This window comes from Trichoderma evansii, assembly GCF_050947405.1.
Source record: "Trichoderma evansii strain SZMC 28006 chromosome Unknown GGI43scaffold_9, whole genome shotgun sequence".
NCBI lineage: Eukaryota > Fungi > Ascomycota > Sordariomycetes > Hypocreales > Hypocreaceae > Trichoderma > Trichoderma evansii.
The window spans coordinates 200,874-218,734 of NW_028145197.1; the positions used below are offsets into that span (position 1 = coordinate 200,874).

General features: G+C 49.7%; 3 protein-coding genes across 3 annotated transcripts; 2 read left to right on the forward strand and 1 right to left on the reverse strand.

The window, feature by feature from the left end:
- Positions 1-281: 281 nt before the first annotated feature.
- On the forward strand, positions 282-2,398 carry GGI43DRAFT_368003 (uncharacterized protein). Its single transcript, XM_083202495.1, has 2 exons — positions 282-1,155; positions 1,245-2,398. Exons 1-2 carry the CDS (start codon positions 372-374, stop codon positions 2,351-2,353), a joined length of 1,893 nt encoding a protein of 630 aa, XP_083060778.1. The 5' UTR covers positions 282-371; the 3' UTR covers positions 2,354-2,398.
- Positions 2,399-4,098: 1,700 nt separating this feature from the next.
- Positions 4,099-5,070, forward strand: GGI43DRAFT_383436 (aquaporin-like protein; the record flags this gene model as incomplete). The annotated part of the gene is made up of 2 exons (XM_083203386.1): positions 4,099-4,356; positions 4,417-5,070. The coding sequence occupies 2 exons, from the start codon at positions 4,099-4,101 to the stop codon at positions 5,068-5,070; spliced, it is 912 nt and encodes a 303-aa protein (XP_083060779.1).
- On the reverse strand, positions 4,696-6,132 carry GGI43DRAFT_404014 (6-O-methylguanine DNA methyltransferase). The gene is made up of 4 exons (XM_083205872.1): positions 5,880-6,132; positions 5,649-5,772; positions 5,363-5,538; positions 4,696-5,300 (listed from the first exon to the last, which is right to left on the reverse strand). Exons 1-3 carry the CDS (start codon positions 5,992-5,994, stop codon positions 5,397-5,399), a joined length of 381 nt encoding a protein of 126 aa, XP_083060780.1. The 5' UTR covers positions 5,995-6,132; the 3' UTR covers positions 4,696-5,300; positions 5,363-5,396.
- Between the last annotated feature and the right edge of the window lie 11,729 nt (positions 6,133-17,861).

The window sequence follows — 17,861 nt, forward strand, 5'->3', positions numbered from 1 at the left end:
TAGGCTTTTCTCAAGCCCGCGTGCGCTTTATGATTCTATCGATTAACACAAGATCAGCATCGTACGAGCAGGATTTACCAGCCAAACAGCTCGTTATTCACCCTATTAGCGGGATGGATTCCATTCTTGGGCTTAGTCACCATGCAAAGCTCCAGACGCTAAGCTTGATGTCGTCAACGATTCCCCGCTGAAGCTGGGATCGTGACGCTGCTGCTGCTGAAACCTCCCCGCAGTAGACTTGATCTACATACAACAGCCTCGTCTATTATACTGTTTCATAGAATAGACTGTCTCCGGCAAGAGAGATTTCAACATAGCCTGTTTCGAGAATTGCATCCACGAACCAAGCAAACAGTCAGCTATAACACATAATGTCTAGTTCCGAGAATCAGAACCAAGCTCCAGGCGAGCAGTATTTCCCGCCTCCGCCTCCTGGCCCTCCTCCTCCTCAGCAACAACAGCAACAACAGCCATACCCAGCATTTCCACCACCTCCACAGCAATCCGAATCGCAATCGCCGCACCCTCCTCACGATCCCCACCAACAGCATCAACAGACTGGACAGCAGCAGTTTCCGCCGCCACCACCTCTGTCTCAATATCCACCTCAACAAGAGCAGCAGCAGTTCCCACCACCGCCGCCACCTCAGCAACAACAACAGCAACAGGATTTTTCTCAGCAGCATAATCAGCAGCAGCAGAACCAAACATACAATCCCCAGATCTACCAGCCTCAGCCGCCGCAGAACTCGGCCTACTCCATCCCCGCCTACAACCCTGCGAATCCCGTCTTTGCGCCGCCGCCATCGAATCACTACAACGAGCCTGCCAGCCCCTCTGGATATCAGCATTCGGCAGAAGGACAGCAACAGCAACAGCAACAGCATCAATACCAACCGCAGCAGCATCAATACCAACAACAACAGCATCAGCACCAACAGCAACACAGCGCACCTCAAGATGATCCTCTCGCATATGGCGATGATCACGGACATCACAAGAGTGGTGGCTGGAGCGAGCGCCTCTCTGCGCTGGGAATGAAGGCCGCCGCGCCCATCAACAGCATTGCGCACAAGCTTGGCAGCCAGAGCTTCCTCCCCGAGACATTGGACAAGGAGTGCGAAAAGGCTGCGACGATACTCAGGGCCTTTTGTAGTAAGTCACGCATACACGCATATATATCACAACTGCCTGCTTGTTCCCAAGGTAGCAAGATGATATTCATGAGCTTACCATGTCCGCAGAAAAGGGAGTTTATGCCGACCCTACTGGGACTTCGCTTCCCACCTCGACCGACCCCAACGCTGCCGAGTCGACAGATAGAGTCATCGATCCTACAAGAGAGAAGCCCAAGAACCGCGTCATTGTCACGATCCCTCCCAAGGTCATCTCCAAGGCGGTTGGTCTGGCCATCTTCACTACGCTTCGCGCCGGCTTCCAAGTATCTGGTGCGACGGGTTCTGGCATCCTCATTGCGCGGCTACCAGATGGATCTTGGAGTCCTCCTTCGGGCATTCAACTGCATTCTGTTGGCGGCGGCTTTCAGATCGGCCTCGATATATATGACTGCGTCTGTGTGATAAATAACAGGGAGGCCCTTGCCGCTTTTACAAACACTCGTGTCAGTCTCGGCAGCGATCTGGCCGTGGTGGCTGGCCCTTATGGTGCTGGTGCGGCCGTTGAGTTTGGCACATCGCTAGATCCCAGAGGGAGCAGCAGTAGAGGCAACAGCCGTCCCTCATCGTCTCACGGACAAGACTCCCACACACCACCACCACCACCACCACCACCACCACCACAACAGCAGCAGCAGCAGCAGCAGCAGTCACAGCAAAACCTGCAGCCAATCGACTCGACAGACAAAAAGAGCCACAGGCGCAGTCTCAGCGCCAGCGCAGTCAAGCCCGTCTTTTCATATGTCAAATCACGAGGCTTCTATGCGGGTATCCGCATCGATGGCACCGTGGTAGCCGAGCGCAGAGACGCAAACGCTGCCTTTTACGGACACAGTGTCTCGGTGGACCAAATTCTAAAAGGTCAAGTCCCACCACACGGCCCTCCAGGAATGTGGCCAGCTGGAGCCCAAACACTATTTGGCGTTCTAAAGGGGGCGGAGGCCGGTGCCTTACAAGCATCATCCCACGAGCACGAGCAGCGTCCCACAAGCCCAGGGCACCAGCACCACCAGCAGCAGCAGCCACCAGCTTCACCAAGCCACTTCCAACATCCACAGGGACAAAGTCAAGGTTATGGACAGCCAGCACATCAGCAGATATACCCGGATGTTCCTATCCCTCCTTCGTACGCCGAAAGTGGGCCTCGCCCAATCGATGGCGACATCAAATACGCTTGAGTATGATGAAATGATGAGACGAGAGAAGTTAGAGACGCTTTAACGTGTCATAGACGGAATAACGATAACTTCCAGCTTTGAACGAATACATTAATTATCCCAATACTCGTCTTTCTGTGTAATGACTTGATTATTGTAAAGTCCTTCATCTTTTTGCAAAAGTAAGAGGCGTCGCGCCACAGCGCCAGTGAGGCTTCCTTTGCCGTCTGACACGGAGCTGCCATTGGTCTTTATGAAGCCTCTTTTGTTTCCCTCCCTCTCTTTCGCTTGTTGGCCAGCAACATAATATGTGAAAGAGGCAAGAAACTTTAATCGTCCCGTCCCCATTAGAAATTTTGCCCTTTTACATCATTGTAAAGAATGGCTGCTGCCGACTCCACTTATCTTTCTGCAAACTCCATTAGCCATGCAAAGAAGACGTATGTGGTCCCATTGTCTAAGAACTGTGTGTATGATCCTTGTTAGTTTGACAGAATGTCTCAGCCGCATGAGTGGCTGAACCCGCAGCTCAGCACATCAGGGATATTGCCTCCCACACCCGTACCTACACTCTAACCACTCTAACCACTCTAATAAGCACTCCAACAAGGGTCTCGCCGGTAACCGTTTGGCAACCCGCAGGGATCGTCAGGACAGGCAACTAATATCTCGGAGGTGAATGATCCCGAGGCGGGGATCAACACGAACCGAATTCTCGGGCTGGCGTGGCTGCGCCAAGGAGCAAAACTTAAAGTTCCAATGTGGCTTCTCCAGCTTCAAGCTTGGCCACCCCCAGATAAGGCTTCTGGAGAACAATCCAGCTGAATCGCCGCTAATTATGCAATTGATTTTCGCTAAGGGGCGGGTCACGTTTAGTCTTGTGGGTAGCAAGGATTAAGGTTCGCTCTGTATGATATCTTGACCTCTTCATTGGGGGCCGTTTGGTGTAAGCTGCAGCATTTTGTGACGAGAATTATTCAAGAGGCAAGCAGTTAGGTGTGACAAGTATTGCACTTGGATAAATCGAACTAGCCTGCATGTTGTAGCATGTAATTTGATTCATATTGTATGAATCGTTCATCCCACCTAGTTGGTATAACCCCGATCTGTGAGATGCGCCAGCCAAGAGGGCATCTCAGCTCAAGCTTTGCCACCTCGCTTTTTTTCGTATCTCGCGCCCAAAATACGCGAATCAGTATTTAAGCCGATATGTGGAATCCTTTAGACCGAAGTGAACACCAAAACCAACGATTCTTGTGGCTCCAATAGCTCCAATAGCTCCGATCACACGCGATCACACGCGATCACACGCGATCACACACGGTGAATCCTTCCATACGCCACAGCCGCTGCCCTCTCTGTCAGTCATTAGCCACTCTTCTCTTATTTTATCCTCATGTGGAGCTCTCCAGTAAGCTCTTTATTCGTTTGCATGCTGGAACTGTTCATAATTAAGTTTGAGCCACAAAGGCTTTCCAATCGATGGGAGCCTCTGCCAGCAAGAAGAATGCGGAGTTCAGATGTTAGCCTCGATTGATATGTGAGCACGAGCGAAGTGATAGATGGGACACAAAAGTCCATGTGGCAAGCCTCTTAATACATATACTCAGCATAAATAGAGTAGCAAAACCTATTCAGTGTATCGTCCTGCTCTCTCTTCTCTACTTCTTCAGTCCTCGCCTTTTGAAGTCCTAAATAACAAGATCTGCCTTGATATCATCCAAGCTACTCTTAGGCATATCACAGAAAGAGAAACCTACCCAAAAATGCGTCGACCCCCTACTCCCCGTGAAAAGATCCGCAATGAGCTCGTCGTCATCTTTGGCGAGTTCTGCGGAACTTTCATGTTCCTCCTCATGTCTTATATAGGCACTCAAGCTGCCATCGATAATAACTCACCAGGGAATCCTAACGCGCCTCTTTTCCCCTTTTCTCTAATGTATATTGCTGCTTCTTTTGGAACAGCCTTGGCCGTCAATGTATGGGTATTTTATCGAGTTACAGGCGGAATGTTTAACCCTGCTGTAAGTTTTGCCACCACTGGCTGTCTTTCATATGATCAAACGACTGACTCCTGGCCCTAGGTTACTGTCGGGCTCGTCCTCGTCGGCGCAGTCAAGCCTCTTCGTGGCCTCTTCATCTTCCCTACTCAAATCGTCGCCGGCATTGCCGCCGCAGCGGTTACCGACGCCCTGCTACCAGGCCCTCTCCTCGTAGCCAACAAACTTTCTTCTGGTACCAGCATCTCTCGTGGTCTTTTCATCGAGATGTTCCTCACATCGCAGCTCGTCATCACAGTATACTTCCTTGCTGTGGAGAAGCACCGAGCTACCTTCTTGGCCCCTCTGGGCATCGGTCTCTCCGTCTTCATCGCCCATCTTTGCGGCACAAACTTTACCGGAACAGGCATCAACCCAGCTCGATCCTTTGGTCCTGCTGTTGTCACCAGCTTCACGGGCTACCAGTGGATCTACTGGGTTGGGCCGTTCCTGGGCGCTCTGCTCGCCTTTGCAGTCTATACCATTCTCAAGTGGATGGAGTACCACACCGCCAATCCAGGCCAAGACGACGATAGCAACATAAAGAGGAATCCAGCGGGTCTTGCGATTTCCTCAAATGATCGACAATACAGCAACAGCACAAGTGGATCAAAGCCTCGGACGCCAGGTGAGAATAACCCGCGAGACAGCGGGATTGCCCACACCAATTCAATGCCCCAGGGATTCCAAGCGGTGTAATAAGACATTGGCTTTTTGAAGTGAAATATACTGGAGAAATTGTAATCTTAAAAGGTGGAGATTGTGCGCCTAATATCGTCAGTGGTATTGAGTACTGCACTTAAAATGAACAGCATACGGAGGGTATATTCGCTGTATATCAATTCTGGGAGGAGGCTCATCATGGTGTGAAATCACAAAAAGCCTGCTTTGTATTCTTATGCCGTATTGACTATGTATACATTTGTAATCTATAAAAAGGGAATTTGTTAGCCACGTTGTCTCTTCTCAGTGCAGTCAAAGAGCCGCTTACCAGCCTATAGCCACAACTACCGTGGCAGTGAAGCTCATTCTTCTTCCTCCAATTCCTCAGGAAACCACCCATATACTTCCAAATCAATAATAAATTCTCCCATAGCGGTCCGCGTCACTTCAATTCCCTCTTTCCGTAGTGCAGTAGCTTGATTTGTCGCGCCTGAAGGTTGTGATCTAGAATATTCACGGTTATTATTCACGTACTAATTTTATATCCATATGCACACGCAATTACAGCCATGCCTGCAAAATACGTATAAAAATCAGTATTGAAGATTGCTCACCTTGGCGATACTGCTCCCTTGGAATTGATAACTCTCTGCCACGGCACATTCGTGCTGTTAAACATGGCATCTTCATCATGAGGCAAGTGCTTCATGCAAACGCCCACCTGTCTCGGTCTCTGTGCTGTTCCACATCTTAGCTTCTTGATTATCAATTCATCAAACTTATCATCCAAAAAATTGAAGCGGAAATAAAATAAACTAATAGAGAAATATCCAAGTAGAACGTACGCGTGCCGACCAAGTAAGCAAGATGCGCATAGGTAGTCACTTTTCCATAAGGAATCTGCTGGGCAGCCGAATAAACAGCGTGAAAAAAGGCCTGTGCTTCGTCTGATCGCGCCATTGTTTACAATTAAAGAGAGTGAATGAGGAGAAATCGCAGTCAAAACATAAATAAAGAGCCGTTTATAAAGATTTTACGAAGAAGAGAAAAAAAGGGAAATCGCTACGTGTAGATGAATGCCAATCAAGTGAATTGAAAGGGGTTTGAAAAAGGGAAGTCGAAGCTTTTTTTGGTGGGCCTCGGAGCTTTTTGATAGGCCGTGATTGATTCAAGCTTTAGCATGACAGCTACTGAATCGTACCGAGTTGTAAGCGTACAGTAAGCATGAGACGGACTGCTAAATTAGAGGCATTTAATCTTTGCCACCACTGGTACGCAATGCTCTCTATAGCTGTAGCTGTAGCGTCTAAATAGCTTCACAGGCCAAAAGCAATTTATATATGCCTGTAAGTTTGACTAGAAAGTTGCAATGGCCCTCCTAACTCTTGGTCATCTAAAGAGCATCTATCCAGTCTTTGTCAAACTTTATACGACCACACGTCATTTTATTATACATTATCTCTGCTCCTTACCCCAAAGGGATAATTGATTTGGAATCTTAGCTATCTCTATCTTTATCGCACAAACTGCATTATAAATCCACTCAATGAAAAGCCATCAATCAGTGCAAGAGAATCCAGAAAAAGCCCAATGCCAGGGGAGAATAAACATTTGACAATAAACATTTGCAGTAATAGGTAAGATATGATAAACCAAAAACGGCCACGCCGTAGTGCGTATTCACATTCAGCACTTCAAACAAAAAAGAAAAAGCCATTTACAAAAGTACAAATAATCTACAGGTTCCAAGTCCATCACATCAACTCCAAGCCTTTCATAACATGGCCGTCTGGTCCATGCAGCCTCTCCTCTTTTGTTTTTTTACAATTCCTCCAACGTCAAGCTCCACCTCACAAGCTCCTTCTGCATCATCAGAGTAAAAAATAATAACCGCCCCCCACTGCAATATACAGTAGAACGACCCAAAGGGAGAAAATAAAAAAGGTGAACTAAACATAAATATATGGATAAAATAAACAACGCGCATCATGACATACAGCAATCATCTAGCATTGAGCAGATCATGTAGTATTTTTGCTCGCCTGTAGGGAAAAAAGAAAAAGGGTCATTTCGAGTACGAAAAAAAAATAAGTAGGTGTGAATGAAGATTGAAAACTCCCGGCTGTGCTGAATGAAACCAAAGGAAGAAGAGAAGAAGAACAACGAGCGGGAAACCAACACCAAGATGTAAGGTATCAATAATTTGTTTCTTCTCCAAACCAGAAACACCGACAGAACAATCATCATAGAAGGGAAATTATAAAAGAGTTCAGGGGAGCGAACTTTCATCGTAATCAAAGAGTAAAGAAGAGATCCAATCTGAATTGCTGCAGTAGGCAGTGAGTTCCTACGAGGCGCAGATAAATTGGGGGTATAGTCCTGCAGTTCCCACGCCGATAGCTGCGTCTGTCCATGGACGTCGCTTAGAAGCAGTTCAGGCTGCCCTTCTTCTTCTTGCTGCCCTTGTTGATAGCCTGCATTCTCTCTTCCAGCTGCCTTCGAGCAGCCTCTGCTGCCTGTCTCTTCTTGCGCTCCTCTTCGATTGCTTGCATGCTCCAACGGTTGTCTTGTGATTGGTCGACTGGTCGCTCCTTCAGTTCCTTCACCTCAGCCTCAAGCTCTTGCGCACGCTTCTTCCAGGCATCACAGTCTGTCTTGACCTTCTTGGACTGCTTTTCCAAGTCGCCTAGAGCCTCTTCCAACGTTTGTGTGAGTTTACGCTCAGCAGAGAGATGCTTCTCGATGGCTCTAATGCGAGCCTCTTGGTCCTCAGTAACTTGGGAAATATTGAAGTTGTTACTGGGTGGGCGTGTGGATGTTGGAGAGCTGGGCACTCCGTTTGCGGGGGCACCATTGGGCAGAGGCGGCAGAGGAACGGAAGGAGGAGGCGATGGCAGAGAGTTGTGCGAAGAACTCTTGCGGATTGTCGAATTGGAGTTGGATCGCTTGACATCTCCATTGACAATTTCGTTGTATTTCATCTATTCATCAACAGTTAGTCGAATTCATCCAAAAAATTATAGCTTCCAGTAGTGCCACGACAGAAAGTTATAGAGAAAGAAAAGGGGAAATTTACCTGGAGAGTAGCATATTCCTCGCGAACTGTTTCCAGCTCGGATTGGAGCTTCAGTCTTGAATTCAGCGCCTCGTCGAGCTGAGCATTGCGCTCAGACTGTAACGAGCTCAAACGGTTGTTGGTTACTTGAACTTCGTCAAAGTTGTGCTGTAGCTGTTCCTCGAGCTCCTCGATGAGACGAGAGTTCTTCTTGTTACGGCCATCAAGATCTTCCACCTTGGCCTTGACCGCGGCGAGCTGATCCGTCAGGGGACCGGACGTGGCGTCTGCGTTGCCAGGGAACATGCCTGCAATAACAGTCTTCACGCCCTCGAGATCCCGAACAAGGGAATCGTTGATGGAAGAAAGCTCCGTCACATGGGACGTAAGCTCTCCCATCCTCTTTCGCTCTACCTCAAGAGACTTCTGGTCAGCGACGAGAGCCCTGATGCGTTCACCTAGCTTCTCCAAGGGCAGCTCTGCACCAAATACGGCAGCGATCTGGGTGGCAACGTTTGTCAGCTCGTCCCTCGACTGAGCAAGATCTGCCTCCAGTTTGAGAACAGCTTCGGAATGCTCAGTCAAAAGCACCTCCACTTGCTGCTCATACCCAGTCTGCTCGTTGTGCTTCAGCTCAGCAAGTTCTTTAGCATGGTTGTCCTTTAGAGCCTCCATTTCTTCTTGGTGTGCCTTTGTAGCATCCTCATGGCCAGCAATCAGCTGCTCCAACTTATTAGACAACTCTTGGTGCCGAGCGGTCGTCTCCGCAGTGACCTCGCTATGAATCTTGGACATGTCATCCATTGCTGCCCGGGCAGAGCGATGCAGAGCCTCAAGCTCAGTCACCTTGGTAGTGTTACTGCTGATGACGGCCTTGTACTCATCGATCTCTCCGCGTAGGAACTCAATGAGCTCTTGCTGCTTGCGAACCTCTTCCTTGGCTTCCTCGGCATCTCTTCCAGCCGCAACAAGGGATTGTGATTCGGCCAGTTGGACGTTGGCAGCTTCGACCTGCGCCTCCAACTGCTGAATTGTCGCCTGCATCTCTCTCTCTGTGCTTCGCATGGATACCAAAGCTGTGTGGTGCTTGCTTTCCCAGCCAGCCAGCTCCGCCTGTAGCGTAGAAACCCTTTCATTATAAGGAATATCAACCTCTTCTTCGTCACTTGGTGTAAACTCTCTGGTAGGGGTGGATGCCACCGATTTGCGGAGGATCTCGACTTCGCTTGTGAGGTCACGCTCGCGAGCAGCGTGCGCCGAACGCAGGTCAGATAGCTGCCTCTCACTCTGCTCGAGTTGACCACGCAGAGTAGCAACCATTGACATATCTACGGGAGAGACCTTCAAGCTGGAGCGTTCACGCGCTAAGCCTGAAATGATAGCCATTTTGCTCTCCATCTCTCTCTTAGCTGCTGCAACATCTGATTCGAGCTCTTGGATCCGCTCGCTACGAGATTGAAGTTCATGGACGGCCGAGTTGAGGCTTATTTCGAATGATTGCATGGTCTCGGGCTTTCCTTCAAAGTTTTCGGCAGCAAGGTTTCTCAGGGAAGCGAACGATCGCTGAGCACGATCCACGCCTAGAAGATTTTGGCTCGACTTGCGACGGATAACGCGAGGACCGGCTTCGACGGTTCTAGCTTTTGTGACTTCCGTCTTGAGCTCTTCAACCATGTCAAGCGTTTCATGGTGCTTCAGCTCAAGTTGGGCATATTTCATAGCCAGTTCCTGCTCGGCAGCTTCTTTTTCTTCGGCCAAGACCTTGAGTCTTTCAAGTTCCGCAATAAGACGCTCATTCTGCTCGTTGTGCTCGTTCTGTTCAGACTTGACATTTTGCGCAACCGGCTCAACAAGCTCAACTTCCACTTGTTCAGCGTGCTGGTCAACCTCTTGCTGTTCAACTTCACGCTGCTCAACTTCGTGTTGCTTAACTTCATGTTGCTCAATATCGTGCTGCTCAATTTCAAGCTGCTCAATTTCACGCTGCTCAACTTCATGCTGCTCAACTTCATGCTGCTCAACATCATGGTACTCAACATCGTGGTGCTCAACTTCTTGCTGCTCAATAGGCTCAGCTAGCTCAACGTGCTCCACGTGCTCATGCTTCTCCTTTGGCTCGTCCTGCTCATGGAGCTCAACATGCTCGATGATTTCCTGTGTAAGATCCTCAACAGACGTTGCGGGCTTGGCGGTAGCGGTGTCGTCTTCAGACTCAAGATCCATATGTGTAGTATCTGCTGTAATAGGTGAGTCAATAACAGAAGAGAGCTCGGACGAGAGAGACCGAGGGACCGAAGATCGGACGTCGTCCTTTGCGTCGCTTGTAGTTGTAGACTGGAACGATTCGGGGCGAGTTTCGGTCGCAGCGTCGACGGAAATGATGGAATGGCGTGCACGGGGATAGCGAGCCTCATCAATAGTATCCTGAAGCTCTGACAGCTTCTTCATGGCTTCCTCATACTTGGCATGCAACCTACCGTAGTCATGGACGGTAGTCTCGTGCTCAGTTCGAAGATCAAAAAGTTCACGAGTCACCAACTCCAGCTTATCAGAGACGAACTTGGTTTGCGCAGTAACCTGGTTTTGGGCTACGTCACCACTGGATTGCTCCACGGCTGGCTTGGATACAGGCTTCGCAGCATTCGCGGCATCTTCGTCGTTTTCCACAACTGGCGGGAGTGTTGGCGTCGCATCGTCATCCTCGTTGTGTTCCTGGGCCTTGGAGCTCACAGATTGGTTGTCTTGGCGGTCTGCCGACACATCGCTTGTTTCACCTTCAAAGTCGCGTATTTTGGACTCATCAACATGGTCAAGCTCGTGAAGCAGAGCATCCAGCTTTCCTAGGCTCCTCTGCCTCTCAATGACCTGCTCAAGCCGCTCAACCTCTCGCTGCATGAGCTCGGCATCTTGATCCGCTTCAGCAAGTCGTTCTTCCAGCGTGGAAATGTATTCTTCGGACGCAGATTCATTCTCGCGAATACGAGAAATTTCCTTGCGCAGTTCAACAATAATGGTGGCATTCTTTTCCTCGCCGTTCGTGTGTCCATCCAGCTTAGTCTCCAAGTCGTGCAGATAGTTTGCAGTGTGGGCTTCACGGTCCGTGAGCTTTGTAAGGCGTGACTGCAGCTGGGAATTGATGGTCTCGACATAGGCACACTTAGTCTCCTTCTCAAGCAGATTTGTTTCCGTATTCGACAGGGTAGTTCGGGTGCTTGACAGGGATTGTTCGAGCGTCTGGATAGTTTTTTCATATTCAAGAACGACTTGTTCAACGGCCTTGGCAAATGAGTTGGACCGATTCAGTCGGTCTGTTGCGTTCTCTCCCTGGAGTTCATCCAGCTGGCGATGGTGCTCAGATTCGCTCTCCTGGGCCTTGGCCATTTCAGAAATTAGATGAGCATGGCGTTGGCTCAAGGTGTTGTAGTTCTCTTGCGAATCCAGAAGCTGATTCTGAAGCTCCAATTCCCGTTCATTCTGTCTCTCGGATCTCTCGCTAGATCTATTAGCACTGCGCGGCTGTTCGGTAAGCCCGGTGTTGGCGCTACGAATTTGTTCGCGCAAAAACGCTACTTCGGCCTTTAGTCGCTCAATAATGGCGTTCTTATCTCCCTCTTCGACCTGCTGAATTCGAGGTTTTGACTGAATGGCGCGAGCTCGCTGAGCATACTGAACGGTGTTCAATGTCTCACTGAGATGGAATTCTGGTGGAGTGACGCAGGCAATCATGTAGGTGATGGCGTTACCACCGAGTGAGTCTTGTAGGAGTCGAGTGAGCTTGGAATCGCGGTATGAGACATGGGCGCCCGAGTTTCGCGACGAAAGTTGACTAATGACTTTTCCCAGCGCAGCCAATCCGGCATTGATAGATATTCCTTCCTTGGCACGCTCGCCCTGAGCACCCGTGTTCTTCAATCTCTCACTACCGGCCAAATCAACAAAGTGCAGCTTGCTATCGGTTGTCACAGAGACATCTTGGCCGCTCATGGCCTCCAAAGGCATCGAGTGGCGCTTATCGGAATTCGAGTACTTGTTCTTCCGCTGGACCAAATTGAGCGAGAAGACGGCGTGGGAGCGGGATGATTTGGCGTTGATGGCAGTAGCATCGGTTTGACGAATGGATGAACCAAAGTCGAGAGCGTTGAGAATGTCGTCCACGCAGGTAATGTCGACCTGGTGCAGGCCTGTGAGAATGATGTTGCCTTTTACGTCCTCGCGGATTGCGACTGAAGTTCGGTCATTGAACCCTGAAGAGTCTGCAACCAAGAGATCTCGGAGCGTCTCGTTATAGATTTCGACGTACGTGGCCGTCATCGCCCAATTCCGATCACCCAGGGTATTTTGCTGTCCGTATCCACGAGGCGATCTAAAGCTGCTCGCGCTCTTCATCGTACTGCCATTATTATTTGCTACTCCCTTTTGTACGTCTAGATGCTCAAAAAGGGCGGCCGCCGCACGTGGAATGACACCTAAGAAAAAAAAAAAAAAGAGCATGGTTAGCGAGGCGAAGTTGTATAGACTACGCAGAAAGACGATTGCGAAGCATGGCAAGTAGGGAAGCAGAGTCTGAAATCGCAGATGAAGGTGAAGAGTTCATACCTATATCTTCAGGATTTGAATTTGCGTCGGGGCTCGACGTGCCCATGGTATGTGATTTTCCAGCACCAGACTGGCCATAGGCGAGAAGGGAAACATTGTATCCTTGAGTAAAGGCATTGATGCTGTCAGTCAGATAGTCCCAGATACCACTCTGCGTAACTTCTGGGCCAAAGACACGGTCGAAAACGAAAAGCTTGCGGCCCTGGGGGGAATCGATGGACAGGCTCGTGTTGGATGTGACGTGCACCATAGGGCGCTGGAAGCGCTGTGGAATCAAATCATATCCAGGATCTTCCGGTCTCAGCTGCGGTCGTACTCGGACAGCTGCGAAGAGAGGCGGTCATTGTCAGCTCACTTTTGATCCGGCACCAAATGTGCATTTATAAGCCCCAGCGAGAAGAGAGAGGAAATGCTTACCGACGCGGACAGCTGTCCGGTTGTCCTCGTCAGAGGCTCTGCTCTCGCCGCCTTGCTTGCTGTTCATACTCAACCGACTGGTGCTCCGTGGTTGAGGACGAGTAGCAATCGCGCTCAGGGGACGCTGAAGCTTATGCGCTGGCGATGGTGAGGCCGGCGGAGAAGACGCCATGGCGGAAGTTGCGAAGCGAAGCGGATCCAGCAGATGTCATCCAGGGAGCGAAGCTCCGTAATAGCTTGAGAGCTGGACCAAGGCCTTGGGGACCCGTTATCGACGGCGCGCACAAGCCAGCGGGACTGCACGGCGCAGACGCGCACAAGCGACTGAGTAGCAGAGAATTGTGGCCAGCAAAGGCGCGAACACTAGCGACAATAGTCAGGGACTGCGGCAGCGCTTTAGCGGCAAAGAGGAAAAGAGGCGAAAATAAAAATAAAATAAAAAACGAGCGAATAGAGGAACGAGGGGAAGGGGGGAGAGCAGAGAGCGCGATGGCGATGCCCCGGAAGAAAAGAGCGACGATGGTGAGAGAGTGAAAGAGTCAAAGAGAGAGGATCGTCAACTAACGTCTGGCGTGTGTATCGCGCCGATCGTTTGTTGCTGCTAGCAGCAGTAGCAGGATTTTGAAATTTTTCTAATAATATTTTTTCCTCTTGCTCTTGGTCTCTTGGACTCTCGTCCGCAGCGCCCCCTTGTCACCTTCCTATGATCCAATCTGCGCACCTGTTGGCTGGTGGGGACAAGATGCTGGTGCATGAACTCGTACCGGTAGGTGATGCGTGGCGTCTGCGATGCGTCTGTATGGAGTATGTACAGTATTGGATGTGTATATACAGTGAGTACTATTACGGAGTACACGTGTATGTCTGCATATGTCGGGCAGGCAGAGCTACGGCGAATAGCGTCTGGGCAGGCTCTGGATTCGACGGTTTCTTCGGTCGGACTGTCGTGTGTGGATATCGCGACTGCTGGTTCCTGGTGGTGATTGCAGTTCCAGGTCGCTGGTCGGGGTCGCGGTCCTCGTTCGCCTATCAAAATGGACAAGTCTATGTAAGCCGGGAGCTCGATGGAGACGGCGTCCAGGGCCCTTGGATGGGTGGATTTGCTATCCGTACCTAATTAAACAAGCGCCAGGCCTGACAGCCCACCACGGGGCGGAAATGGAATTGAAAGTCGTACTCGAGGCCTGTCAGCTCGTACGAGCAGAGCAGCAAGATTGGGCTCTCTGGGCCTGTTTTGGCCAGTCAATCTGGTGAGAGACAGCGAGCAGAGTCTGCGCTCGCAAGGTGGAGAGAAGAAGGACTGGCCGTGGTGTTTCGATCCCAGATGGAAAAGGGGAAAGGATTCAATGCTAATTCTGCCACCACCGCCAGCTTGTTAGGCGATGGTAGTGCTGCCGGTTAATCTTGGCTACCTATTAAACGAGAAAAAAATCGATAGACCCGGAGAGGGAAAAACACATAGCCAGCACGAGCAACTGTTACAGAAAACTAGACAGCACGGAGCACTACCGTCTGCCGTTAAGGAGCCCCTAAAAGGACGCATCATCGGGCAGCCAATTTTGACACCACGTGTTTGCCTGTGGCTGTTGTCAGTGAGGCATCATGAAAGGTTTAAAACATGAAATTGACTATTATTTAGCTTATAATAAAGAGAGTGCATTATTATCCTTTGAGAAGTGGCAGCACGCAAATGCCACGCAAAACCTCTTCCTCAAATGAAGCTCATCAGATCAATTGATGCTCTCACCAGGCTGCATGCACGCGCTCAGTGTTCACCTCAGCGTGACTCCAGGTGCCACAGCTGTGCGGCCCCAAAAACCCCTGAAACTCTCAGCGCTTGCCAGTGCCCAAACGGGTCAAGAGCCAGGGGATCCCAGCGCCAAAATGGTCGCCCAGCATGTGCGCGCTAGGCTGCTTGGGGATCCTGGCCCGCACTAGCCACAGCACCAACCCCTGTCTAGCCACCGCGAAGCTCTGCCTGAGGCTTGCCGTCCAGCGCTCGGAGAGAAAAAGAAGCTGGCCTGGACGTTTTGTGGCTTTTTGGCCTGACGCACCATCGATCCATTCTGTACGAAACGAGCATCTATTTTCTCGCTTGTTCCTGGATTTCTCTCTCTCCGGCTAGTCCGCAGACGCAGCATCTCCTGCCATCCCAGCCATGCACCAGCGACAGGCTGCTGTGCTCCGCGCTGCTCCATGCTCCGCCAAAATCCGAAACCGCACGCAACAGCAGTGTCTGCAGCATCTCTCTCTTCGCCTCCACCCCTGTCAGTCTGCTGTAGTGCCAAAACTGACCCTTGGAGGCCAGGAAATTAGTAGGAAGAAGACGATAACCGAAGAGAATGCACAAAAGCAAAAGCGCCGTCCTTTATTCTCCACGATATTTCCACAGCGTGCCGCGATTTGCAAAAGAGTCGAGCAAGGCTGATTTGCTGAATGCTGAGCCCACAGTGGGACACGATGGCACGTCCTAGCGTGTGTGACAATCGGTGGTGGGAACCCGAGAGGAGGGCATCCGTTCTATTTTTTTCCTTTGAAAGCCTCGATCGTTGGCATGGCGCTCACATCTTGTCCACAAGCCCCATACCTATCCGGCCGAGACTGATGGACTGGACCAAATTCGCAGTCTATCACGATGGTGGCTTGCTACAGCCTCCAGGCTAGCTGCATCTTCTGGCAAATCAGATTACCGCCTATACAAAGTGCCTTCCTGCTAAAGACTGCGGGCTACCGAAAATGTCTTTCATCGCTACGAGCATCGTATCGTGGTACGAGACTCCAGACATGGTGTTGAATTAAGATGAGAGAGCGCCCAAGACCAGGGTTGGCGGCCAGTCCAATCTACCGTCTTAATTTGCTGTCTCCGCCACCCAGCCGTCGTCGCTGCTGCCGTCATTCTGCCGCCTCAAATGCTGGTCCGCTCACATCGAACGCTTTACTGGCGTTTTCCCCGTTTCATATATCGCCCTTCATTATGCGAGGTGCGCCACGTTCCGTCATATAAAGAGGCAAACATTAGACGATGGTAGGTTCATACGTAACGACACGCAACCACGAGTACCAGCCACACCATGTGCATGAAGCCAATTCCTTCTGCCTGCACGACGCTCATTAGTACGACGGAGTATTTGTTATTGCTCCTGCACGTACCCTTGAAGGCCTTGCGCTCGGATCCATCACATCGTCAACGGCAAACGGTCAGTGTTTGCGAGCAATTAAAAGTGCTTTCCTGTGCGGCCGACAACTTGTCGATCTTCTTCCACTAACGGCACTGTCGCCTCAGCTAGGCCGACATGTGGTGAACAAGCATGCCGGGGCCAGGGATGGCATCGCGATGCCTGCTCGCCCATTATTCTATACCTAATATGCATGGCCCTGTTGCTTGGTAGCAATGAATACTTCGCGGCCTACCCGCTGCTATCCCAGCTCTCAGCCCCAGCTCTAAATTTACCGTTTTTCTCCCCAGTTAGGACCAATCCACCTTACAAATCATTACCAGCCAAAAGCCAAAAAGCGTACCGGCAAGGAGTAATTACTGCTACAGAGTCGATTGTACCGCTATATTGGTACATTATACATAATACAGATCTTCTCTCTGTGCTACGTCAAACCACCATTTGTAATTTTTGCTTGGTAATACTGCTACTTCGTACAACCCCCTAAAAATTGGCAGGCCGTACTGTATCATTTTGTATGCCCCAGATGCATCGCACTAGCACACTTCAACCGCAGGGTGATATTCCTCGTCGAGAGATCAATCCTAGACCGTGGCCTTGTGTAAATGATGATCGGTGCACCAGGCACCAAATGCGGATCTCACCAGGAGCTAGAATAGGCCAGCGCGTGGCTCTTCAGGCAGAGCTGATCCTAGCGCCTAACCGTGAGCAGAATTGGTGATGACTTAGCTGAGGAGAAGTTGGCTATTTTTGACTTTCCCACTCGAATAAACACTTTAAGCTCTTAAAGATTAATAAGAGCAGTAACAGACGATATTGCAATTAAGAGTAGCTCAAGAGATGGGCCAACAACACGATCGTGGATTGTCAGCCTGTACAACATGAAGATAGCCGAATATGAACAATCGGTGGCCATTCGCTGCATCTCTTGATAATGTCGATGTGTAATAAAAACAAATTAACTATTTCTATACTTCTATTGGCAGTCTCCCTTGAATAATTAAACTAAGAACGTCGCTTTCATCTACGGCCACATCTTTGATCAAGTCGTGTGTATGTCTTGTATCCGTTTTTTTAAATGAGATTAGAATATTCTTCAATATGTTATAATGAAGTATCTACCTCGTTTTACGATGTTACGTGGCCCGTAGATAACAAAGCATGAAGGTTATAATCATGCTGTATATCGGGCTCTATGAGATCACAGGTTTATAAAGGATCCAGGGTCTAGATATTATAGTCCCTTATAGCTGTTGTTGTTAATATTCGTCATTCTCTGCAGAGCTTAGGATTACCGGAGCCGTCGTATAAAAACTGGCTTTCGTCCTATTTATTTCTAGGCAGCCACTGATAATATGTTGATGAGACATTGCGAGCGACCGCACTGTAAATCACGCTATTATTCTCTTAAAGTTGGTGATGCAAGTGTTCTATCTTGTACCTTGGTAGTTGGAAGTGCACCGAATTTCATTTCACCTGTTTATTGAGTGCAGTCGAGTTTTTTGCTTGTAAAGATAATATGTTCAACAGAAAATGAGCGATCGTATAAGCATAATGTAAATAAAGTGTGTTTTGGCTATTTG